The sequence below is a fragment of the Vanessa atalanta genome, chromosome 13, assembly GCF_905147765.1.
Source record: "Vanessa atalanta chromosome 13, ilVanAtal1.2, whole genome shotgun sequence".
NCBI classification, from domain to species: domain Eukaryota; kingdom Metazoa; phylum Arthropoda; class Insecta; order Lepidoptera; family Nymphalidae; genus Vanessa; species Vanessa atalanta.
The window spans coordinates 9,029,450-9,056,216 of NC_061883.1; the positions used below are offsets into that span (position 1 = coordinate 9,029,450).

General features: G+C 32.8%; 3 protein-coding genes across 3 annotated transcripts; 1 reads left to right on the plus strand and 2 right to left on the minus strand.

Moving 5' to 3' along the window:
* Nucleotides 1-1,856: 1,856 nt before the first annotated feature.
* LOC125068363 lies at nt 1,857-12,137 on the plus strand. The gene is made up of 6 exons (XM_047677463.1): nt 1,857-1,900; nt 7,516-7,649; nt 9,433-9,557; nt 10,655-10,747; nt 11,177-11,358; nt 11,835-12,137. The coding sequence occupies exons 2-6, from the start codon at nt 7,600-7,602 to the stop codon at nt 12,135-12,137; spliced, it is 753 nt and encodes a 250-aa protein (XP_047533419.1). The 5' UTR covers nt 1,857-1,900; nt 7,516-7,599.
* A 2,799-nt stretch (nt 12,138-14,936) lies between these two features.
* Nucleotides 14,937-21,722, minus strand: LOC125068365. The gene is made up of 11 exons (XM_047677465.1): nt 21,632-21,722; nt 20,850-20,917; nt 20,638-20,747; nt 19,711-19,941; nt 18,203-18,317; nt 17,455-17,521; nt 17,261-17,384; nt 16,856-16,991; nt 16,159-16,305; nt 15,863-15,999; nt 14,937-15,219 (listed from the first exon to the last, which is right to left on the minus strand). Exons 1-11 carry the CDS (start codon nt 21,720-21,722, stop codon nt 14,937-14,939), a joined length of 1,509 nt encoding a protein of 502 aa, XP_047533421.1.
* Nucleotides 21,723-22,995: 1,273 nt separating this feature from the next.
* LOC125068451 lies at nt 22,996-26,566 on the minus strand. The gene is made up of 5 exons (XM_047677573.1): nt 26,525-26,566; nt 25,525-25,660; nt 24,470-24,616; nt 23,638-23,774; nt 22,996-23,225 (listed from the first exon to the last, which is right to left on the minus strand). The coding sequence occupies exons 2-5, from the start codon at nt 25,555-25,557 to the stop codon at nt 23,036-23,038; spliced, it is 507 nt and encodes a 168-aa protein (XP_047533529.1). The 5' UTR covers nt 25,558-25,660; nt 26,525-26,566; the 3' UTR covers nt 22,996-23,035.
* Nucleotides 26,567-26,767: the final 201 nt, after the last annotated feature.

Genomic DNA, 26,767 nt, shown 5'->3' on the forward strand with positions numbered 1-26,767 from the left:
GTATACATAGTAAATATTGCCCTTAAATATTAAATATAAGATTATAATGTTCCGAACATGTATTTTGAATGTACTCGCATTGTCTATCTGAAAGCAACGTTAATAATATAGAAATATTAATGTTAAATTTCCGTTAAATATTTAAAAAAAAATGTTTTTTTTTTTTATTAAATAAAATGTAGTACTTTTCTTTATATCAACGAACATCATCGTATTGAAAAAAAAAAACTGAAATGTCGTTACGTCACGCATATTTTCATGCACTGTCGTTGTATTTGTATCGTTTATTTTTTGTTGAAAACAGTTAATCAATTAAACAACACGAATACGCTATTCAAATATAATTATTCATTCGTTGAATAAACGGAGTGTCGATCAAGTGTGACTTGTTTTCACCTTAACAAGTTTTCAATTAGGAAAATACTAAACAGTATTCATCCAATCTAAAGAGTAGATTTGTTAACCACTCTCCGCACATAAAATCGCTAAAATAAAATCGCTTATATAAACAAAATAATGTGCAAAATATCTGGGCATGTAAGTGGATTGAATATTCAGTATTATTTCGTATTCTAGTGATCGTGTATACTGCTTAACGTAATCACTTTCCCGTATAGATACTTCAGTATCTTATACACTAAAACCTTTCCGAGAGTCAATCAATCCACCAGGTGAACCGGATAAATCTAGTTTAGTAGTTTCTAGCGTTATTGTAATTGACCGACCGCTTTTGTTTTATGACGTGTAATGATTATGTACTTCATGTTTTGTAACAAAATAATATATTCTGTGTTGTTTTTTAAAAAACTTATCGATAAATAAAGTAGTTGGTATTATGACAGTAGGGGTTAAAAGGTGACCTTGACATGAAAATTTAGTCCAAAAACCTTAAAAAGTTACATTGAAATATTCGCTAATTTAAATAAATTACAATTAAATTACAATTGTATTTGTTTGAATACATATTGTATTTGTTTTAACCAATCTCTATGGAATTTGTTTTTGAAAAAGTGTGGCTTTATTTACGTCTATGAAGATAAAGTAGTTTACTTAGTGAAGTTGTTATCACCCCGCCAATGACTAACTGACTCACTCAGAATCAAGCCAAGAAAACAAATCTAGTTCCATTTGGCAATATTATTTAATTATTTAACTCATGTTAGTTTTAATCCTCAATTGTTTAATATTAAATAACGTCGTAGTTATGTTTGGAAATAGAAGTTTCTAGATGATAAAACGAATGAAACATAATCGTTTAAATCTAATCGACAATGTTAACAACAATAATTTAAGGACAAAAAATATTAAATGAATTGCATTATATGTATATTCTTCTATAAATAATTGGCCTGATTCACTTTATTAATAGCTTATTATTATTATTATACGTTATTACTATTTGCAAAGAATGAGATTATTATAATCATTATACTTAGAATTATTGTTAATATTGACGTAATTTTTTTTATTGTGATATGAAGTCACGAACACAAAACCGAAGATTTAAAAAGTCTTAATATTTTTGTTTGTTAATATTTGTGTAAATATGTATAAATAAAAGCAACGATTTAAAATTCCAATTAAATGAATCTTTTGTTTATATGTATTTTATAGTCCCAAATTTAATTTGTTTCGAAATACAACATGCGTAAAATTGGATTAATCTAATCTCAACGTTCCCATGCAATGTGAAAAAGGTTAGCATATTTCAAGGCTGTATAGTGGAATACCTTTTCTGAAAAAGAAATATTATATAAAAGAAAAAGTCGTTGCGTCAAATCAGTAAAGTCTAATTCTTTTATATAATTTCTACAATTTTGGATAAGTTCTTAATTTTTTTTATCGAACGATTAATTCTTTAATATCTTTATATACATTTTATGAATTCTACAAACATAAGGTGAGCTTATTTATGTATATCAGAGTTTTAAATTTGTATAATCGAATTTATATCTATTCTATTCATGGGATTTATAGACTGTCGGATACTATATTGATTCTTAAGAATCGAAATGAATAGTATTGTGAGCATGAGGTATATAGTTTCCAATTTCCAAAGTTGTCCTTCTGATTCGTGACAGACAGTCAATAGTAGTGCGAACTATTTTGTATCGGTGATAAAGAAACACGACCTTCCGATCGGAATTTTCAAACAAAATTGTTAAACATAAAGGTAAACCTCTAACATAATCTATCGTTTCTTTTGAATAAAGTTGATAAGAAGTTTGTTTTTGAAAAGGTAGTAGTGACATGTTATTTTAAACTGAACATTTTTACTTATTGCTATGTAATCCTCTAGTCTTTCTCTTCACTAAATTACCCAAGGAATAGGAAAATGTTTGGGATATGTTGCACAAATACTCAAGCACAGGTTCATTTTCTTTTCCATAATTCTCTAAATCCGAAGGGACGGAAATCTAATACGACCGGAGAGTGTGGAACTGCGTTCCAACAGACTCTAACAAACAAACTCAAGGATATTACCGAGAATTTCTTGACAGAAAAATACAAGAACTCTTATTGTACTGAACCGTATTGTGAATTCAAGACCTTTAAAAGCTAACCTAGACCAACGAGGCATTTATTTTCAGGTATTGTGATAGTTAATAACGTAAAAAAAAAAAACACGATAACTAAAAACTGGAGCCATCAAAGCCATGGTAATTTTAAGCCCTTTTGATAGCGCGTGAAAAATTAAATAAGACCAGCTGCTTTAAAATAAACAGTCGTGTGTTTAGTTTAAAATAAAGAGACAAAGGCTCATATTTTATTTTTTAGAATAAAATAAACCTTTCAACGAGTGTTGCGACCACAAATATTTATTTGACGTTTTCAAAACGGGTTTATTTTATGTTAGTCTCAAAAAGAATTAAAATGTACCAGATGTTTTAACTCTCATGCAAATTTTTATAGCAATATAAAATCCGAATAATAATATATTTTTTATACATATATATTGATTTTTTTTTAATTTTAATTTCACTATATTTCTTTGGGTTTTCGTTTATTTCGACACGAGACCTTTATTTGAATTTATTTCGAATAACAAAAATAATTTGAATCTATGATTTTTATTAACTTTAAACACATATATCTGTCATGATTATATATTTTTTTATGATATAGGTAGGCGGACGGGTAAATGGGCCACCTAATGGTAAGTGATCATCACCGCCCATAAAAAATGGCGCTGTACGAAATATTATCCATTCCTTACATTGCCAAAGTGCCATCAACCTTGGGAACTAAGATGTCCCTTGTGCCTATAATTACTTTGGCTTACTCATCCATCAAACCGGAACACAACAATACTGAATACTACTGTTTCGCGGTAGAATATAACCTATCCAGACTAGATTGCACAGAATCCTATCAACTAGAATAAATAAAAAATATTTATATTACATTTATATATTAAAATTCAACACAATTTTGTATAACGAACTTTAGTTTTATCGATTTAAAAAAATGTCCGAAATATGAAAATTCATGTACGTTCCTCAAATTTTCAATAACGATTGTTATCGAATATTGTCAACTGGGGTAAAATTAGGTTCATATTTACTTATTTAAAAGTTCTTGTAAGAAAATACTTGAATAAAGTTAAAATTTTAATTTTGATGGTTAGCGGTCTCGAAACCAGTTTTAATATGCAACGCTACGAATCGCTACACCTTCTACGAGAGAGAATTAATTTAATGTTTTCTTTATTTAAATAAAACAGTCTAATATAAATGTATGTAGTGTATTCAGTATTAATTTATAAATTAGAACATATTTTCTTACGCCATAATATTACTGTTGAGTTTAATTTATACTGCAATGAAACCACATTTAATAAAGTTTTATAAATGATAGTTATAATGGAATAAGTTCAATATATATGCTAGTTATATCTTCATCGAAAGCATCATCAGATTACTATTGCAGTCGGTATTTTTATATCAACAGTCATACTTGACGGTAGGGCTTTGTGCAAGCCCGTCTGGGTAGGTACCATCCAATCATCAGATATTCTACCGCCAAACAGCAGTACTCGGTATTGTTGTGTTCCAGTTTGAAGGGTAAGTGAGCCAGTGTAACTTCAGGCACAAGGGACATAACATTTTAGTTCCCAAGGGCATTGGCGATGCAAGGAATGTTTAAGAAATTGTGGAAAGCGCCATTGTCTATGGGTGATAGTGACCACTTACCATCAGGTAAGAGACCATAGACTATTTGCTTGTCCGTCAATCGATATCAATAAAAAATATAAAACATACATAAAATTTTAATATATAAAAATAAATAAAGAAAAACTAAACACTCTATAATCATTCCACTGCTGGGCCTTCTATACTTTTAAGGAGAAGTTTTGGAGCTTATAACACCATGGTGCAACAAGCTGGTTGATGGGATGTTTTAAATACTTTTAAAGGCAAAGTCTCGAAACAAACTGGTTGTTGTCCTAACATCTCCCACTAAAGTAGAATTTAATCGTCATACTAATCGTCCATTGCTATCACTACCACATAACAAATGTAAATTCTTTATCTACATACAGAAACGTGAATTCTAATCATTTGAATTTAGTTTGCGTCGGCAATGTGTACTCTAAAAACATAAAGCTATGTATGTATACCTACTTAAATATGTATAACAATTTCGTTCAACGTGCCGCTGCATACAAAATGAATTATTTGAAAATATAACGACGAGTAACCAATGTTAAAATAAAATATATAATTTTAACGATTCAAATTAGGTGGTTCGAAATTTAAATGATTTTATTATTGTAGATTTTTTTTTATTCTATATTTCCGCTCTGTTTTTTTAATTACAGCCTGCACACATCTGAAAGCGCCGAACCTGCTTGTACAGGCCTAGAACTTATTTATTAATTTTTATTAAGAAATGCATTTTTTTAATAACTGTGAAACAGGACAAATTTTGCGCTACGGCTTCACAGATGTGCACTGGCCCTTACTATAATTGCGTGCGAAATATTTATCTATTTAGTAATCCAACAGCTTATATAAATAACTTGTTAAGTATACCAGTCGTAAGCAAAACCAAAAAACAACTACACATTTAGTTTAAATATATACTGAATTACAAAATGGAACTTTAATGAAAACTATTGTGCTTAAGATGTCCGCAGACATCGAATGAATGTAAAATTTATTTTTTAGAAATAAAATTAGTACTAATAATTCCTTTCAAAAGTTACAATTTATTAAGGAAGTTATGGCAACACTCGTGAAGGACGGCTAGAGACCGTAGGTCTCCAAAGATTATTTATTCAAATTCTTTGTATGGGGTCTAACGAAGAAAACTTTCTACACTTTCATGTAATTTTAGAAGGTTTTCCACTTTTCCTGAGAATTGTATTTTTTACTCCAATTAATTCACTAAAAACACGATGCATATATTCAATTCACTGAAAATACGATAAAGTACTTTTTTTTTAAACTTTCAATTTGTAAAGCAATGGTTACATGCAGAACTAATTTTACTCTGTCTATAAGTCATTTAACAAATTACATTTTGAAGGAACAATATTGTCCATTGGTTGAGAAATTCTTAATCCAAAAGATCAATGACCTTTTAATTTCATAAGTTTTCTTCTCAAAGGGTGCAAAAATTTAATCATTGAAACTGCGAACATTGGTGTTATGGAGCTCATGAATGTTAAAATCTCTTTGTTTTATAAAAATTCAAATCCATATATGGATAGCACGTTCTATCCACTCTTGCTTTTATTGATTCAACAATCTCACGTGTCGTTTGACTGGTTTTACACATATATTGCCTATTAAAATTTCCATATGGATTACATTACACCTTAGTGCAAAGCTTTGCTTGTCTCGATAATAATACGGTATACAGTCTCAGCGCCCATCGATACAGTTATCGTATGAATACACACGTGTGACCTCAGGTGTACCTGTTATGGATATGAAATACAAAGACAAGACAGGTTACATAATATTGTACCGCCCTGAAGATGATGGTGAATGATATCCAAATAAATTGATAGAAGACTATAAAAAGTTCTGTAACGATATTTTCTCATCCGCTTACTTATGTTATTTTAATTATTTTCTTCTAAATGTAAGTAAGATAACTAGTAAAAGCCTGAATTATCTACGGTTTTTTTTTAAGCCGGTAGGAGCGATAGTCCTTTTATGATCGCGTGGTAATGTTCTATGCTTTTGAATGCGAGCGGGAGCGAGCGAGGGAGTAACTCGGGAACATAAGAAATCTTAACCAAAGGACTCCATGAAATTCTGAATTCATGATATTTTCTAATAAAGTTATTTCTTTATCCAAATATATATATATATATATATATATATATTTGACTCCGTCTCAGTAGCAATGCATAAAATATTTATAATCTTTTTAGTAGATATGTGTAAAAAAACTTTGTAAAATTTCTAAACGAAAACCAACAAAATTAAAACTATTAGAAATCAGAAGTGATTTTAATTTTTTTAAAAGTACAATTTATTATCTAAAACTAAAATTTATAATTACTTTAACAATTATTTGGAATTAAATGAGACAAATTCTTTCAAAATTAAAACAAATACCAATTTATAAAATATGACAAAACTTAAATTACGACAAACGTCTATCTCGCCCGACAGATACCAACCGAATAGGGGCGATGCGCTTTTTTTTTTTTTGTATCATTGTTGAGTATCGCTGTTGGCCCTACTGGCCTTTACAGCGTCACCGAACGTTGGGGCGAGTGTTACGACTCTGCCTTAGAGTGAACCCTTTTGGGCTCGAGAGTGACGTTCGTCCCTCAGGACGTCTGGAGGGTGTCTCCTATGAGATCGCACCTCGGCTCAGAACGTAGTCGGTGGGGGGCGAGGCGCTAGTATTCAGCCGCTTATGTAGCAACCGTCATCATAACCCCACTCTTAATCTAAGAAATCTCCAACAATACTAATAATAATACAAAACTAAAAAACCCAAAATATACAAACTAATAATAAATTACAATGATATCCAAAGCTGGGCTTACAAAAAAATCATATATCCTATATCAAATAAGTGTAGGGTGGACACTTTTATTGAACTTTTCCGGCAGTTATTTTGTAGATTTGAGTCCTTCTTATGTGTGATATTATCATATATCTCACTTGAGAATGTCTGTCGCTATTAAAATTGGCCAAGAGGAGCTGTGCAATAGTCTAAACATTACAGGAATCAGATGGATTTTGTTATATAGGCTGTCGTAAACGTACAGGTATATAGGCTGTCTGGTAAGTAAGTAATCATTGCCCATAGACATTAACGCTGTAAGAAATATTAATCAAACATTATACGAATACCTTGGGAATTTAAGAAAGTTATATCACTTCTTATCATAACATTGACTAGCTCACCCTTCAAACCGAAACACAATAATACTAACCATAAATAGTGTTATCAGCAGTAAAATACGTGATGAAAGGATGGTACCTTCCCAGAGAGACTTGCACAAATCCTTACTAAGTAAATGTACTTTATTTATAATTTCAGGTAGTCGTGATCGTGGAAATGTCGTGATCATGTATTATATTATGACGTCTTATTGGCTGTATATTTGTTTGTGAAGTTTGGGTAATGTGCTACGTGTGTAACTGCTTTGCTTGGACTTTGGATTTATTTCAAAGGTAAGATGTTATTTATATAATTATCGTGGTATATGTCTCCGTAAGATTACAAAAATCGTTAGATTACAATCTGACGAGAAAGATTGTAATCTGTCGAAATATTGTGAACTGTGAAATATGATTGCAATTTAACGCATTATTTTTCGCTATATTGGAATCTGTCGAAGTAAAACTGTTAGTTTACAATCTGTCCCCTGATTAACCGGTCTTATTGTAAGAGCGACCAATCATACTTCACCGTTATTATTCGGTAGCTTAAAATCTATCGAAGTAAATTTCAATTAAATTATAAAAACTAACCTTTTTTTCGCTGGAAAAACGCATTACGCCCTTCCGTGATGGAAAGTGGGGGAGTGTGTGGTACTCCCCGGAGCCCTGGACGCCGAGTGCGCCCAGGTACGCCGGGTTTACCCACTAAAAAACCAGCGGTACCCTCTCCGTCTTTCGGCGGGCGCCACAGGATCGCTTACGCATGCTACTGTGACGCCCTGACGGTCAGCCTCCAATACCTAGGGGGATTCTCGGAGTACTGAGACCCCCCCTGGTTCCTGCGGCGCCTATTGAGGCAGGAGGAGAAGGTGCGCGTAGCGCTTCTTCCTCCTCCCCGGTCGTCTTCGGCGGAGCGGGTCTGCAGCGGCATCCTCTTCCCGCTCCCGCTCCGCAGCTTCTTTCTGCAACATCACGTTTTCGCAGAAGGGGCGCATTTCCGACCAGCACTTCTCGCTGCCGAACATTTCGTTGACGATGCTCGACAGCGAGAGGTCTCCGCCCATAGACGCCGCCAAGGAATGCCTCTGGGGCCCCCACGCGGCACACTCACTCAGGGTGGTGCGTCATCTCGACTGGCGCACCACACTCTTGGCAGGAGGGTGACACCTCCCGCCGCGCTATACAGTGCAGGAACTTACCGAAGCATCCGTGCCCGGTAAGTACCTGTGTCATCCTGAGGGTGAGTGTGCCCTTGTTCCTCTCGACCCAGCGACTCAATTGGGGGCGGATCGCCTCCACTGTCGCCAGGCCCGCCGTGGGTGACCCCAGATCCTCCTGCCATCGGGCGATCAGGGCTTATAAAAACTCTAACCTAACCTAACCGAAATATATGAACTATCGAAATTATTTGTATTTTATTGCAAATTGAATAAACGTTCACAATCTATTACAATTGCGCGAAATAGATTATAGTCTAAAGGTATTTGCAATTTTACGGTGAAATAATATGGCGGATGCCGGGGAGGCGGGGGGCACATAACATTCAACAAATCAGCGCGCGAGATGCATTCCGTTCTACGCCAGTTCACAATTTGCCCGCTTCCCTTCGATAGATTACAATATAGCGAAAAATAATGCGTTAAATTGCAATCATATTTCACGGTTCACAATATTTCGACAGTTTACAATCTGACGAGATAGATTGTAATCTAACGATGTTTGTAATCTTACGGTGACATAAATATTTAAAAGTAGCACCTATCACAAAAGTAAAGATAAGAATAGAGAAATTTATTTATTTTATTTATTTAAATGTCGGTGAACGATAACATCGGCGTATAAAATGTTTTTTCTTGGAGTTCAAGCTTGTTTTTTACTAAATTTAATAAAAGTGGTTTATCCGTGAAAGCGTGGCAGACAGACAGATACCATTTATAATATTAGTATAGATTTTCAGGTTTAATTTTATTGTAATGAAAATTTATACGGTCCTTAACAAATCGCTATAAAAAGAAAAAAAATGTTAAGAAAGTAATGATCGCTTTATTATTATTTATTGTATATAATAAATCAGGGCGCTGACGTTCTGTCTTTCGTGTTGGCTGGCTTGCTCTGTATGCTGCGGGCTGCTTATTGCAAGCATCGCTGGCATCGCTTACGGCTACAACTATTGCGTGGCAGAGTTCGTTACACTTAGAAGTAATTATTATATTTAATATGACTCACGGGAAAGAAAATTCATCCTTTCATTACTAATAATATCAACTGTTTTGTTTTTTAAATACACCATTTTACATAGAACAAGATTAGAACTAATAATAATACTAAAAAAACGTAAACGTAAACTTTAAAATAATTATTTATATTATATTTTTAATTTATAAAAATTAATGTGAATCATACGTCAATATATTTTTTTAATTTATTATTATGTGGCAACCCTTTTAGTCGACGGAGTTACTATATTAAAAAAGGAACAATTAAGTTTGCAATAGTAGAACTGTAACTGTAGTCAGAATTGTATAAGTATATGTCATATTTTTACCCTACTATACTTTATTCGTAGTCTTCTGATCTGTGAGTGCTAACTTGTTAAATTGCCAAACGTACCTAAGCAGAGAGCGAGCTTCGTCTAGGTAACCTAATAGAACCATAGATATGGATGAAATATAAAATGATTGATAAAAGTAACCAGAGATAAATGGCGTCAGTAAGACTGTCAATTCAAATTATTGTTCTGCTACGCTACATACTACAAACCTAGTGCCGGAAATTATACTAATTAATTCACCCGTCGTTCATTCGAACAAACTGCGAAGAGTGAGAACTTTCGATGAGTTTTTGGAGCCAGTGGGATTTCCATTAACTTATTATATTTATATTTCGACGTTTTTTGTCACAAGTCTTTGAAAGAACATCGTCAAAATAAAGCAAGAAAATATTAACAAAAATAATTTGTTTCAATCTATTCTATGTTTTTCTACCATGTTACGAAAAAACTCCACCCCTGAATTACTCTACGGATCTTCCTGAACTTTTATATTTAATTCTCTATTCTGTACGTTATTTCATCCAAAAATTTAGTCTCATTTCAAGGATTAATTAAATTACACGAGTGCCCTTAAAATATGCAAAGAGCGAAACAAACCAAGTAATTACAGTTTAATGATAAGTTTTATGTATATAAAAATACTTTACCAACTTAACACTTACATTCTTCAAGAATTTGTTTCGGGATTCCTTTTCTTTTTAATATAACTCTTACAAATTAAGTTGATAAGAATGTTTTTTTTAAGGGGGGGATGTAAAAGTTTATATGCGAAGAGGACAGTTCTATGACAAACCAGATATCCAAGCCCCCAGAAGAAGAATGGGTGATGATGAAGATGGTAAAATTATTATTACTTACTAGCCAATATATTTGATAATATTTTATTCAAAAGTTTCTACGATATAGAGTTTTGTGATTTCTGATATCTCAAGCAAGTTTCGATATTTAAATATTTCGAAACACGATCGAACGGCATTGAAAATAACGATTTTTGGAAATTTTGTTGCTGACCATAGTCTTATACAAAATTATGTACATATGTATTGATTTTCAGTTTAATTCATAGTTATAGACTATTGCCCCAGTCTAGCCTTGCTACCTCTTCTCAAATTTCCACCTTAATTTAATTTTTTTTATAATATCGGATTATTGAAACTTATCTCACAATTCAAAGAACATTGCACTTTTGCACTACTAGAAGTAAATCTTCAAACGAATTGTATCATTATTACTTTATCGTAAATATTATGAAAAATAAACATTGTAGTATTTCAATTTAACCTGACTGACGACTATAAACAAGAAGTACAATCAAACGATGATGCGGTACTGTCCAATAAGTGGATGCAAGACCAAGATACAAGAAAGTATGCTGAAAAACTAACAAAGTACTTAGAGGGTCCTAAAACACTTAACGAAGAGAATCAAGAACCAGCTAGAAGGTCCAAGGTAAGCTCCAAAATATAATGAGGTTGAATGGACTTGATATGATACGTTTAAACGTCCTGCATTAGCACATAAGTCACTAATACTAATCAAATGGCTTAGGAATATAGTAATACATTATGATTTTACATGTTGGTCGAACTTTTTGCAAGGCCGTTTGAGTAGATGAGGACAAATCATCAGATATTCTACCGCCAAACAGCAACACTTACAGCATTGTTGAGTTCCGGTTTGAAGGGTGAGGGAGCAGTGTAACTAGAGACTCAAGCGACATAACATCTTAGTTCCTAAGGTTGGCGATGTAAGGAATGGTTAATATATTTCTTAGTGAGCCAATGTCTATGGCTAGTTGTGACCATCAAAAACATATGTCCTCCCTACCAATCTGGGATATGGCAGTCATTCACCAAATATATACGCTGGCACAAGTGCAATCTTCATTGCCTCAAACTATTATTCATCGAGTTTTTTTTTCATAGGAACCACACTACTTTGTATCAATACATCCAAGTCAGCACCCGTTAGTAACATATCCAACAGTTTCCACAAAAATATGGCAAAGTGGCACTTCAGAGATTATAATGAGAATGTTTGACCCGGTGCTACGACCAGTAATAACAGATTCCGATGAAAAAATACGTTATGATACCAAAGTGCACAGAGCTCTCGGTAGTGAACTTGCGAAACCACAAAAAACTGAAGAGGAGGACGACGGTGCTATAGGCGAGCCTCTGGGTATTAGATTGCGACCAGAAGAGAATCTAAAAAGGTTATATAATTAAAATTACGGTCTTTTGTTTTCTTGTATGCTAAAATTTTAGTCTGCTTAGTATGATGGAACACATACGAAATCATCTTCTAGATAAGAAGTGATTAATAATCCCTAATGATATGCCTTAATTAGCATCGTTTTTTTAAATATTTGCATCTACATCAAATTTTGCCCTAAAAAACCAAATAAACCAGATCACTGAATGGCACTGCACTACATCGAAGCGCCATGGCACGCATGACTTTGTTCTATTAAACTGCAAAGTAGCGAAATTAGTAGCTGACAATTGTTCAGCTGCAAGATGAACGGAAGTGATGTGGACTTAATAATAATTTTCCTCCGTTCCCTTAGCAATTTCTTACCAAAATATTTAATTATAAATCAAATAATAATCAATCTTTCTTGAGATTTGCTTATAGCTCTGCTAATTTGTGCAATATAAACAGTTTTTGTTTAATATATATTTATTTGTAATACACCATTGTTTCACTTCCAAGTTTAAAATGCCATTATTTTCGCAAATCCGTAATGAATATTCTCTCCGACAATGATATCGCTTCAATTCAATGAAATATGTGATTGAATTAAAAAATCTAATTGTTCTGTACGCGCTGTAAGGTATTGTGTTATATTAAACAAAGTCATGCCGCTACTCCAGTAAAGTGTAATTCCGCTCAAACATTTTTTTTAATGAAATAATTTTCGTAATGTTAACTTTAACTTATCTTTTCTGATACACCAGTTTTCCATTCATACAATAAATAGTATGGGTATTATATTGCACATAAGTTAAATATTATGTGATTGCTATTTTAAAGCCCAGAGGAACTGAGATATGATGATGATTAAAATCATTTACAAATGCTATAATCTTAAAAGTAATAAAAAATCTGTAGTAAATAAATGTATCGCAAAAACCAATAAAAAATATTTATTTTTTTATTATAGTGAACCGATTAAAATTAGACAACGGACAACAACGTCGAAACCCAAATTGGATTATTCCACAGACTTCGACGAAGATATAATTATTTACAAATCAGTTTAAAATAAGAAATGTAATAAAAAATTGTTTTTCATAATGTTTTTTAAATATTTTTCTCACCAGAACAACTTAGAGTTCATATAATTTTACATAACACAAACGGGTCACCTCTCTCTTGTTGTTTTAGGATTATACTGACATAAAATATGTATTGGCAAAGACGTACCTATATACTAAAAAAAAATTCAACCTTTAAGTCTTATGTTAGTTAAAAAGTTGCAGTTGCAAGCGTGCCTCGTTAACCAAAAACAAACAACAGAACATCTCCATAAATTTATTAATATAATTTATAATTAATTATAATTAATAAATTATTAGGTTTATATTATATAAATATCTTCCAAAGGCAACGTGTACAGCCAAAGGAATACTTGGCTAAAAAAAACTAAAAGAACCATTATCTTGACTTGAATGCTTATCACATTAAAAAAATCTAAAATTTTCAGTAGCATTGTTTGAATGCCGAGAACTGAGATAAAAAACCGAAGATTCTGGGTTCAATCCCAGGCCACTGAGTTATCAAGTGGTTAATTCTCCTCAAATTCAACTGTAAGGAAACCTACATATATCGAAAATTCGACCACATGTGTATCCATACATTGAAGCAGTGTGATAGAATAAGGTCCAAACTTTCTCGATAAGTGAAGAATAACCCAGCAGTGGGGCATTAACGGGCTTTTACTTTTACTTATTGATTAGCTACGCATCTCCTTAACAACGTTATATATATGCTTATGTTTTTAAGATAACGAAGATTACTGTAATATCTTTAAAATTTAATTGAATTTATAATTTTGGGGTCTGACAAAGTCTGTACAGAACAATTTCTGCCATACTTCGCTACCACCGCTCATTAAGCCGGATGGATCGCTAGCTCACAGTCCGTTGTAGTAAACCGATCTTCTGGCAAAACTCTTTTCCTACAACTCTGTGATCGATGACTATATTACGATGCCAGCAACAATACCTTCATGTTACCACACAATGCCTGACATTAATATTAGTCAGCGTGTGCATGCAGAACTGTAATCACTGATGGAATACCGGCTAAAGTGCTGTAGTGGAGCTGTCTCCGGTGTTAACGCGCCTGTTCCTCTTTCAACGGGATGTGTGCTGAAGGCTAGTAGGGAAGCTAATGTCCAAACGGTTTGTCAAAAAAGAGGATCAGTCTGACCCTACAACTTATCGGCCAATATTCTCTATAGGCTTCTCTAATTCCTGCTTCACCTTTCCTTCACAAATCTAAGCGACTACTACTGGCTCTCGATGTCATCGCCTAAATTTGTTAAAACTATTCTTTGTCGCATCTGAATATGAATTCTCTACCAGCACACGTATTCCTCTCCTCATATAACGGTTATAACGGGTATAACGGTTCCTTCAAAAGAGGTCTGAAGAGGCATCTTTCATGATCATAATCATCAGTTCATCTTCCTGACTGTACGGGCTGTCTTCACGTTTGCATTCCAATACCATCTACCATCGAGAGGAGTTGAGTCATATGCCTACCCAGATTATGTAAAAAAATAAATAAAAATTATATCGATGTCAACGATCACTAATTGTTTTGTCTATTCCATCCTCCATGACGTTAGCAAACTAATCTATGTCCTACTGAAACTTAAGTAAAATAAGAAAAACATTGAATTTATTCTTTACATAATTTATTTATTTACCCAGTAATGTTAATGGTTTGCAATTCCATGAAGTGAGAAAGCGCTCAATATTCATATACAAAGTTGTTAGTCTGCGATTTTTTTTCTGCTAACCATACCATCCGAGAAAAACAGGATATCCATATCCATATGGATTTGGATATCCTTCCATCGGGGCTGGTGCATTTGATTGACAATATACATTAACATTACTCAACTTCTGTGCAGATATAGGCAAGACCATTGATTTTTTGTATTGAACAAATGTATTTGCCAAATGCTCTTTCAGAACCTCGGGTAGTTTGTTTGTTAAATAACCATTAAGAAACGCGCTGGCTGCTCGACGGTCCTTTAAATACCTTTCCAGCTCAACCAGAGAGAGTTCCATTTTTCTGGAAGTATATGATGGATAATGAGACAAAAATAGTTGCACAAAATTAATTAATAAAATAATTAAGTTTCATAATTAGAAGAAGTCGAAGTCGGTAAAGCTAATCGCTGTGAGAATAAGATTCTGTCGTCTGTCAAACGATCATAACTAGTTGCGTAACCTTGTATCGATAAATTATGGATCAAACAATATATTATTATTTAAAAATATAACTTTTATTCTAAGATAACATATTTAACGATCAATTTTTATAGAAAATAGACGATAGTACTATATTCATCGTAAGTTCTTCGCCGCTTCAAAATTACATCATCCATTCGATCACGGACCTGGGCGCCAATTCTACTTACAAATTGTCACTTTATTGTACAGCCGTTTTCTTATTCTAGTACAACAACGATCCAGTTGCGGTTCAGTCGAATTTGGATCTGAATATAATGGAAATCGTATCGTAACCAATATAAATAAGTTAACTGTTCATCAGTTACAATTAAGCTGAGATTTATATTTTGAGGAATAGTCGAAGAAACATGTCATATCCGTTATAAGCTAGTGGACTTTGCTCTCAGCATCCGGCTATTAGGCTAAAATATTTATGTGACATAGATAAAATATTTTTGCAAAACGTTAGCCCTATACTTTACCTCCAATTAAAAACTTTAAAAATCGGTTCGAATGTCTCCAAGTTAATTTCAACATTAACTGTGGTATCCATAATTTCAGCCGCAAATTCGTGTTCTCCTTTAGCAGTGTCATTTTCAAAGAAAAGGCTCCCTTTTACCTGTAAACAGGTGTAGTAGTAACAGCATGTAAATGTCCCACTAATACGGTGATGAGAACGAAAATTTAGTCGTACTTGTCAGGGTATGAACTCGCAATTGTCAAATATATTCACACTTTTCAACCACTTACCATACTACAATATAAATAAATGTCTTACAGTAATGGAATTAAATCTAAAAGCTTCCGCTATCAACGGCGACTGCAACTTGAAAGGGCCACCAGTGTGTGAAGAATATAGTGTATCCAAGCCATGTAAAGTTACGTTATGTAGTAAAACTCGATCCCAACGTGACTCCCCGTCATACTGAAAAAAATACGGTTTTATGTCAATTTCAGCCTCGTTATGGTATTTAGTGCATCTAATAGCGTATTAACTTCTAATTATAACTTGTCTGCAACTTATGACCTCTGTACTCTTATGACTATAAAATAGTACAAAATTTTTCCAAGGAAAACTGGCATAAAACTTATTAGTTACTCTTTTTTTCCAAGAAAATTAAATTGAAAATTATTTAAAATTCGATTCGACGGATCAACGAATACTAACTCAACACTTTTAAGCATCGATTTAATTTTGTATTGAGTAATAACCCTAAATGTTTTTAACGTAAGATTTAAATGTACTATGTTTCAAATTATGAAAATCAAAACTCTGCTCCTGAAAGTCCTAACTTTGAGCTGCTACTGAAAATTTTAGAACAAAAGACCCCAGTAACGTTTTAATGCTCAACCTTCCTGGGGTTTAAACCCAGAACCTATGACGCCATTTTATCCTAGTCATATTCCAAAGAGAGACACGAACCCCAGGGTGTCATAAGAAGCAAAATTTATCGTAAATCCGATAATATATTTACCGAATAGTTTCGTGACGTTTCTACAGGCTCCAATTCTGCCGTTTCTTCGTTTAGGTGAACGGTTAGATTGTTAAGGTTACGAACTAGTTCTGTCATATTTTTTGACACCATTTTAAAAACATCGTCTTGATATTCACTACAAATAATTATAAAATTACATAATTATTTTTTATTCTAAGTTTTTTTGACATTTGGTGAAAAACACTTTTTGAACTCACTGTTGCGTATAAGATTAACATAGCCAGAGTAGATGATGTAGTGGAGATCAGAGATTACCTATTTGATCTTAAAGAGAGCTAATACAATTCATGATCTTATTCACGAAAATAACAGTTGAGAAAAGAAAGTAAACAAAATAAAACCTGAATTATTAATTCATTATTAACAAACTTCATGAACAATTACCGAAATTTGTTTAAGTGATCGCCAAATACAAGTGATGTATTGATATAAGAAAAAACAGCTGCTTGAAGTTTTGGCATCAGTTCTTCACGAATCGGCTTTGTTAACAAGATTTCCAATTGTTTACCTTAAAAAAATATATTAAATTTATTAAAGCAATCCAGAAAAATCTGATTACTATATACCACAAAACATACCCTGGCTCTTTGAAAAATATTGCGCTATAACTGGAAGCTGCCCATAAGTATATTGAAAAGGTGATATCTGAAATAATTTGCAACGTCAGTATCTTCTAAATGTGATGTCACATCACAACAAAACTCGTCTATAATCTATTCCAATGGCAGAAGTTAAGACAACGAGTTTGACCTTGAATTAGCGTATTATTGGTGGAAGTCAAAAATAATCTATGATATTCTCAGTGGATTCATGAAAACGATTTTCGTTTTGAATTTCGGCGAAGTTGCTGTAATGGTTAGTGGATAAATGTGTTGTGAAATAAATGTCGTATTATAAATAAAGATATGTCGAGGAACGAGCAACGCCATTTGTTAATACGATCAAGAACTATGCCTCGGTGTTGCTAGTCAATAAATTCTCAATATCGAAATGTTAAGTGGAATTCGATGGAATCGATTTTGAGAAACGACAACACTGCATTTTCGAAGGAGCTTCCATTCATTCATTTGTTATTACCGATTTTGTTTAGTGAAAATGAAAAGATTGAGAAGTCCGTTAACGGTTTGATTGGAGCACCGAGTAATGGAGGAAGAGCGAACTGAGCCCGAACATGCGGAGGATGCGACAGATATATACGAGTGATTGAAAAAAAATATAGCAGAACTGTTAGCAAATCGCATTGAAACTAAACCTGGAGTTTTACTTCGTCAGCCTTTGGAATAGGATATAGAATTAAGTAATCGATGGTTTAAAAACTAAATTTACCTCGACGCTAAATTTGCAATCTCGCACTTGGAAAGTGTCGTGACCTAATGTCACCGATTGGCCACTCAGTTTGGCTATAGTATAGCCGACTAATGTACAATCATCGGCTATGATACTAAAAAAAAGCAGTAATTAGGAATAATTAAAAATATTATTCGTATGACAACCGCGATCGTTTCCTTTATATATTAGCCGATCTCTCGATTGTCGAATTATATACATACACATTAAGATTTTTCGACACGATGAATCATCGATTATCAGACTTATCGAAACGATGAATCATAATCCATATTGATGTTGTTAACGATCTACTTAATCGAAAACTATGTTGGACGTTATTATAATTTAAAAATAGACAAACATTAAAATTCTTATTTTTATTTAAATTCTTATTTTATTTTTTGAAGTGAAAACTTATTTAGGCTCATTGACTATGTACTCGTATATGATGTATTGCGCTTCATTAGCAGTGAAAGCGTAATACGATGTATATACAAAATTAAATTTTAGAAACCACTATTGATTTGAATATTTTGAAATATTCTGCCATATGGCAGAGGTTATTTCTAAATATTCAAATTCATTATTTTGAGTTTTTACTTTTGTGTCTGTGTATGTTGGGTCATTTATAAAATAGTCTTTAAATAGGCTAACCACAACGTGTTAATACAAAAAAAGTTTGTGTTTTCCATTTGTAGATTATATCGTACGTGAGAACGAAATAATTTAATTACGCTCGATGGCAACGAGCACTCGATCTGACCGTCCGATCGTTTTGTTTACGAGCAACGCCAAGTTACGACGGATCGCCCCGATTCAATTAATGATTAATCGAAGCAAGGGAATAAACATAATAAATTACATTAAGAAATTTGTAAGCTTCTTCGGAATCTAGTTTTGTTAATATCTTACGAAATAGACCTATGTGGAATTTGCTAAGCTGTAACGACATATTTAATTCGTTCCGAAGTACGTAATAACACGCACATTGGGACCATTCTAACAACAAATTATGGACATCATCAATTATATTACAGATATCACATTTGGGAAGAGACCTTGAGCCAAATACTAATACTAGACATATTTTATTCACATATTCATCCCTAAACACGATATTATATGGGACTCTATGGCTATTAAAATATTCTTGCCACTTATCGTAACAATTTCGTTTATGTCTTAGAAATTAATTCGAACGATTCACCAATATATTGTTTTATTTTATATTATTTTTTTTCCAAACGCTAAATTTCCTCATTTCCTTTTTTTGGAACAAGTAATGAGTATCCATTACAATCTCTATCCGACACCCTTAAGATTGAATTAACGTAGGTACACTGTAGTACAATTTACTCAAATATATACTAGCAATGTTTTAAAAAAAACATAAAATACGTAACAATACATTAATATGCACAATTAAAAGTAAATTACATGAAATTTATGAAGATTAATTTATATGAAGTTAATTTTATTATTTGTTTGTTGAACCATTCACTTACGCCAACCGTCCTACGTCTTCTACACCCTCAAAAGCAAATGGTGAATTTGTGTATGTATCTTGATCATCGGTGTGCTGAATATCCGATTCATTCCTGAATATCAGATAACTAGACTCCACTATCATCTTGCTAAGACCAGCCTCCACCCGCAGGACGTTAGAGGCGAGCGCGAATGTAACCTCCGGCATCATGAGTTGGGGTAGGGCGTTGAGAGTCATTTCAAATAACAGCCTAAAATCAGAAAAAACGTGTAGTTTGCTTTAGTATAGCATACGATAAATATTTTTCATTCAAATTGGTTCTTCCAAGCAGATTTAAAGCACGAGCGAGTGACGCTCGTGATTACACGATGTATTAGTGTGCGTGAGACAACTACGTGTAAAAACAACAAAATAAAAATAAGTTGTTTTTTTCTTTAAATTTATTAATCCAACGTGAAAGGGCGTGCCTTCTTTTTGTGATTAGATCTTTACCCCGGGCGGGATATATTGACTTTGCAAAGTCGAAAATTTGGTGTTACAAGATTGTATTTGTTTTTCCTGATCATACAATGTTTGTCATTGTTTCTATCAAAATAATCGATTCTATTTTCGATTCTCGATGTCTCCTCTGGTTAAACACTCCGTAGCAGTAACTATACTACCAATTATTTAAGTTTTGTATTTGCATTTTAATTTAAAGGTGAAGTGAGTCATTATTATTATAGGCTGTAGCTGTGGCTGTGATGTTATAGGCTTAAATAAATTTTGGGTGTATTCATTGTTTAAGGAGTGATACCTACTACATTATCTTGCAGTACCAGTGCCTTGGGCAAAAGTAATATCTTAACATCAAGGCCATTTGTTCGTCAGCCTTCCTAAGGCCGAGTAAATAAAAGAATGCGTTTGAATAATTTATCATTGACTAAAATGATACAGTTGTACTCACAAGTGAACTATATTGTCGCTTGAATAAAAACCATTGGATATTCTAAGCGAGTCCGTTGATCGCCTCACGTATACATTCATGCTTCTATGACCAAAGTTGTCTTTCAACGCCTGTTAGAATAAAGTTATGAATACCACAAATTGTACAAAAAGCCTTAATTTGATGTTTGCTGACAAATATAATGAAAAGATAATGTATCCTCTTTAACTAACCAACAGTAAAGCATTCTCGAAGGATTTTCTATGTGATTGCCAATCTTTTTGAAAAGCCTTAAATACATCTGCAAACGACAAAAGCTAGTTTAGTACCTGTAAATCTAAGAAACGTATCCTGAATCACTGAGTATACATTAATATGTCTTTCACCGTTCCTTCTCAGGCCCTATGAGTTTCCGAAAGAAACGCAGCGGGATATTTTTTTTCAATGTCATATTGAACAGTTAATGTTTTCATACAGTAATGATAAAATATATTTTCTTTATTTGATATAAATTAAAGGCGATCATCTCGTTCCTTTATATTGCTTTGCACTAATAAAGTCTAAAGTGCGATAGTGTAAATAATACACACAAGGGACACGACATATTAGATCTCATGGCTGGCGGCGTTTCGACGTCTTTGGGTGAACGCACATATAGTCAACACAACAGTTTGAAAACCTCTTTGATCAAGAGGTCTTGCTTATAATGCTGCCGATTCCGAAATCCTTGATTCAAGCCGCGTATATCAACAATAGTTGCTACAGTCATATGAACATGTGTAGGTATATACTTTCGGTCATTGACACATATATTTATAAAAGAGTAAAATAAGATGGTATATGAAGGTTTATACTTTTGAAATACCTGTGTATTAATGTTTGTGACTACACTGAATAATAATAAAAATAAAATCAAAAACTGTTAATTAAAAAGTTACATATAAATATATATATCAAAACTCCTTTCGGAAGTCGGCTAAAACAAACACTATAATCTTAAAAAACTATTTCGTACCACTTTTAAAATAATTGGATATTTTTTCATTTATCGATGAGGAGTCGCTTAGAGTGCATGTTATTAAAACAAAAATTAACGTCTTCAACATAGATGCACAAAAAAAGCAAGCAAGATGGTAAATATCGATTTCGAAGAATTTTAATTAAAACTACGCAAAAGTTAGTGATTACAATTTCATTGATTTGTTAAATTATACAATGTACTAAAAAATAAAAATAAAAACGAGTTTTACTGTAAATTTTAGATTATAAACTGAAACCAATTATGCAACGGTTAAAAGTAATGTTTTTTGTAGTCCCAAATAAGATTAGGCACCTCATTTAAAGACTTTTTTGAAAATTCGAACTGTTAATTATATTCCGCGAAAAAAATATCTTTATTGTTGTGACCTAATACACAATTAAATTTAAATTTAGGTATAATACCTAAATTTTATTTTTGTGCAAATTTTTGCTAATATTTTTTGGGATGTAGCACCGAATCTTTTTTTTTTTGAGACGCATGTACAGTATCAAAACAGTCAACACTACAGTTTTAATGCTTCCTTGGTGATCTAGCTACCCCTGAGAAGAGCTCCGCCGAGCCATGAGCCGAGCACTGCACGGGAATGGCGGATGCGTTATATCGACAGGATCCCGCAGCATCTCTGATTCCTACTAAGGATGGCCATCGTAGTGGTTTCAGTACGGTGGAATCCCACATAACCCGGTATCCCTCTCAAGAGCCCGGGTACCTAAAAAGTTCCATTGCGTGAAAAAAAGGTCTAGCTAGACTAGGCTGCAGATTCCCAGCCCTGAATAGCAAGTCATACATATAAACGACTTTAAATGTAAAGCGTTCCAAAGTAGATTGAAAATTAAAAAACATTTTTTATCGAAATTTCTTGCATTAACACTCAGGACACATTCAGGACACATTTTAATCTAACTTAACGCTCTATTTAATCTAAAAAAGAATTTTAACAAATTTGACTTAAACAATCAATATAATAATTACTTGCATCGCTTTTAAGTTTTACTTTCATGAATACAATCTGTCCATCCCGACTTCGTATGGGTAAAATAAGTATGCCAATTTTCATGTGCCTATTATAACTTGGAAGGATAAAGATTCATACAAAGTCAAGCCATCACAAACCCCACCCCTCACATTAAAATTACCAATAATTATGTTTTAGCAGATGCTTACGTTATAAATTGAACATATGTTATACGCGTTTTGGCTGTGCGTTGATAGTTAGTGACTTGTTTATTCTTGATAGCTATTAAATAAATGTCTATTAGTATTTGTAATATTTTATTTAATATATAATATAATTTGCGACTTGAAGTCTATACAATCATGGTATATTATTTAACAATTTTCAGCTAACGATAAAAATAGGTATAAAATGGTCCATTGTTAGTGACAATACACATTAACATTGGATAACTTTTGGTCGGTCGAATTTCTGAACTTAACGTACATATCTAGCAGATGCCCTTCTAGAACGTTAGGTACTTTGTTTATTAAGTAGCCATTAACGAATGCGTTCGCTGCACTTCGATCGTGTAAATGAGTTTCCACCTCAATCACCGAGCATTCCAATGTTCTGAAAACAAATGTTTTTTTCGTATAAAAAATCCTATTGTAGTAAATAACATCCTCTTTGTATCTCCCTGGTGGACTAAGACCTCTTCTCCCTTTGAAAAGAAGATTTTAGGTTATTCCACCACGTTGCTCAAATGCGGATTAACACATGTAATTTTTTTACTGCTGAGCACAATATTGACACACAATGAGCACATGCCATTATGTATCTTTAAGTTCAGTTGAAATTATTAATCATTTCGTTCAAGCGAAAATTGTTTTTGAACAATTAATGAATGAAAAAAAATACGGTAATAGAAAAATTATAGAGGTCTCTTTTATAAACAATTAATTATGTAAATTTGAAATCTTGGATAACATTCTATGGAATATGAATGATAACAGGACATTTTAAGATATTTCTTACACTTTACCTCCAGTTCATAAAATCAAAAGTTGGTTCATACTTTGTCAGATCAATTTGAAAATTAACTGTGACATCTTTAATTTCAGCGAAAAATTCGTGTTCCGCTTTCAAATTATGACCATCAAATGACAAGTGTCCGTTGACCTGACAACGAAACGCTATTATAATTCAAACACATATATGTAAGTAAACATCTTAGTCGTGGTAGAACTTATATACAGCCAGCCAAGCCTTCTTCTCATCAATAAAGCAGGTATTCAAAATTTATGGCATCGGTAGGCGGATTGGCATTTGATCCACCTGATGGTAAGTGGGTAAGTCTCCACCGCTTATTTGGTCTATTTGGTTTTTTCTACATTGGTGCCGTATAAAATTTAAGCCATTTCATACATAACCAAAGCGCCACCAACCTGGGGAACTGAGATGTAATGTCCCTTGTGCCCGTAGGGCTGCTCAGCCCTCAAGGTGGAACAATATTAATACTAAGTATGGCTGCTTGGCCTTAAAATATACGGTGAGCGGGTGCCCTAATACGGAGTAAAGTAATAATGTAATCGAAAGACAGAAATCCAACAGAAAGTTATTAAAGGACGGAACTCGACCCTTCAAACAAAAAATCAGCTTTCCAATCACTTCCCATAAAGGCTTAAGTGATTTAAAATGCTGAGTCACTCCATACTTCAGGAAAAACGCTGATAACAAAGAAACTAATACAATCAATCTCATCAACAGATTTATACCAGTGCCTATGGACAGAAATGAACACTTACTATAGTGTGGGGCATTTGCAAATCTACCTTTCTGTTATAAATATGAAAGAAACTTGTTTATGAACATACCATTATTGAATTAAATCTAATGGCCTCTGCTATCATCGGTGTCTGAAACTTGAATGGACCACCAGTCTGTGCTGAATACAGAGTGTCCAAGCCGTTTAGTGTAACATTATACACTGAGATACTTTGTTTGCAGATTCCATCTGGACACTGAAATTTAATCCAGTTAGCTTACAGCTAATATCATAATCAATCAGCTAATATAATAATCAGTACATAGTATACTAATTACAATTTTATGAAAGATTTACAAATTAGAAAAAATACTAAAATTGATTTTTAAACTAAAACAAAATAATTTTTTATAATGGATCTTAACATATATGCATTATCTAAATTAATTAAAAAAAGTCGTGTACAAACCAAAAGACAGTGTTGTGCAGAAATGTACTATACGTTATGAAATATATTTATACGTGTGTATACTTTTATACGTGTATAACTAAAAGGGTTACCGTCACTATAAAAATGACGAACAGACAGACAGTTATGACCAACAGAAGAAAAAGGTACGGTTTTGTCTTTGCTATTTATATAAAGTGTTGTAACACTTGCGAGTTTTCATAAAACCTTTTATGGGTTAAATAAAGCACAGTCCAATAATTGGTACACTTCAATTTATAATATTCGGACAGCGTAACGTTGTGCCAGGTTATTAAAACAACCAAATGTGCTCATTTGGCGCGTCCTACCTCCTTTATACATAAACGAATTTAAGTCAGTTTACGAACTAGTAAGGTTGATTTATTGTTCACAGCGTAATTTAATACTATGATGATTAACGAAATTATTAATAATGAATTATATAATTAAGGTATAAACATCATTGAGAGTGTTATTAAATAACGACACTCTCAATGTTGTATAATAACACTCTCAATGATGTTTATATGTGCTAGGTACTTGTTAACAACAGATATTGTAGTAGTAGCATAGTATGTATATATATGTCAATTGTAGCGCGCTTTGGATATACAAATGATTAGCAATTATAATTTCAAAGCATGAGGGATATATGTATGTAATGCAATACTATGCTTTGTCATATTATTAATTACCTTATAATTGTATGAGACCTCTAATGGCTCCATTTCAATGGATTCTTCCTGATATGCTAAAGTCACATTATTGATGTTTCGTACAAATCTCGTTGTATTTTTTGTAGTCTCCTTAAATATACCATTTTGATATTCACTGTGTGTGAACAAATCATAAATTTTATTATAATTATACAGATATTAAAAGCAATATAATACATTGTAGTCTAATAGTAGCCTTTTGGCTAGAATAAGTAATATTTATCATAAAACAACGGCATCTAGTATGAGAAAAATAGAGATGTCAGAGAAGATGGAAGGAAGACTTAAACAACGTTAAAGATTAAACACAAAAAAAGTATTAAAATCTGTTTTTACAAAGTAAACTAAAACATGACATTATTATACGATACATTATCTCGCTATCGTTTCTAAAATGATTATTTTCAATTTATGGCTAAATGTATTTTTTTGTATTGGCTGTAGGCTTTACCCTCGTTGGGTCCAGTAATAATTAAGCTATTATTATTTTTTCAAATTTTTCTTTCCAAACATATAAACCAAATAACTTTATAAAATTGGTATCCTTAAATACAGGTATAAATTTAATAGATTTCCAACGGATAGACGAACTGGTTTTAAATATAATTTCTCAAATATTTGAACCTTCGGTTGTGGCAAGGGCCGAGAATAGAGCCGACTTCGACCACGTTCAAAAATAAACAGTGGAACACCAGTTAGAAACAACAGATATTTGAATTTATAATCAAATTGTACCACTACAGATATTAACAGTTTTCCTGACATTTGAAACAAAATGAGATATTGACTTCTTTTCATAGAATTAATAATTACAAGAGAGAAAATACTGCTTTCATTATACTAAAACTCAATAATGTAGGTACTGAAAAACAGCTTTTTTTGTTATTTTAAATTAAGAGAAAAATATATCATCTACTTATATATTATGATCAATATTGTCGTCCGACATGTTGATTTTACTAATTCAGTCAGTACGCACGTCTGGCACCGGCGATGTCCCAAGACCAAGAGACCAAGTGCCTCACTCAATAAAAGAACACACTGACAGATACACCATAAAATATTTTTATTTCCATCAGACGACTGTGTAACAAAATAGGTGCCCGTCTTATATTATTTTCACTTCACGTCTGACCACTGACAACTTGTCATTCTAATAAATAATCTTGTAATACCCGTGATAATAAATTAATTATTATACTGTATATGTTAGGAGATAATA

Excerpts from the sequence above, each read along its gene's own strand:
- LOC125068363 (XM_047677463.1), top strand. The coding sequence starts at position 7,600 with ATGTGCTACGTGTGTAACTGCTTTGCTTGGACTTTGGATTTATTTCAA. Across the intron at positions 10,748-11,176 it reads AATGGGTGATGATGAAGATG|TATTTCAATTTAACCTGACT; the intron begins GTAAAATTATTA and ends TAAACATTGTAG. Across the intron at positions 11,359-11,834 it reads AACCAGCTAGAAGGTCCAAG|GAACCACACTACTTTGTATC; the intron begins GTAAGCTCCAAA and ends TTTTTTTCATAG.
- LOC125068365 (XM_047677465.1), bottom strand. The coding sequence starts at position 21,722 with ATGTTGAAGACGTTAATTTTTGTTTTAATAACATGCACTCTAAGCGAC. Across the intron at positions 18,318-19,710 it reads GAAGACGTAGGACGGTTGGC|TATCATAGCCGATGATTGTA; the intron begins GTAAGTGAATGG and ends GCTTTTTTTTAG. Across the intron at positions 17,385-17,454 it reads ATATTTTTCAAAGAGCCAGG|GTAAACAATTGGAAATCTTG; the intron begins GTATGTTTTGTG and ends TATTTTTTTAAG.
- LOC125068451 (XM_047677573.1), bottom strand. The coding sequence starts at position 25,557 with ATGGAGCCATTAGAGGTCTCATACAATTATAAG. Across the intron at positions 24,617-25,524 it reads AGGTCTCATACAATTATAAG|TGTCCAGATGGAATCTGCAA; the intron begins GTAATTAATAAT and ends ATTAAATTTCAG. Across the intron at positions 23,226-23,637 it reads TTTGATTTTATGAACTGGAG|AACATTGGAATGCTCGGTGA; the intron begins GTAAAGTGTAAG and ends ATTTGTTTTCAG.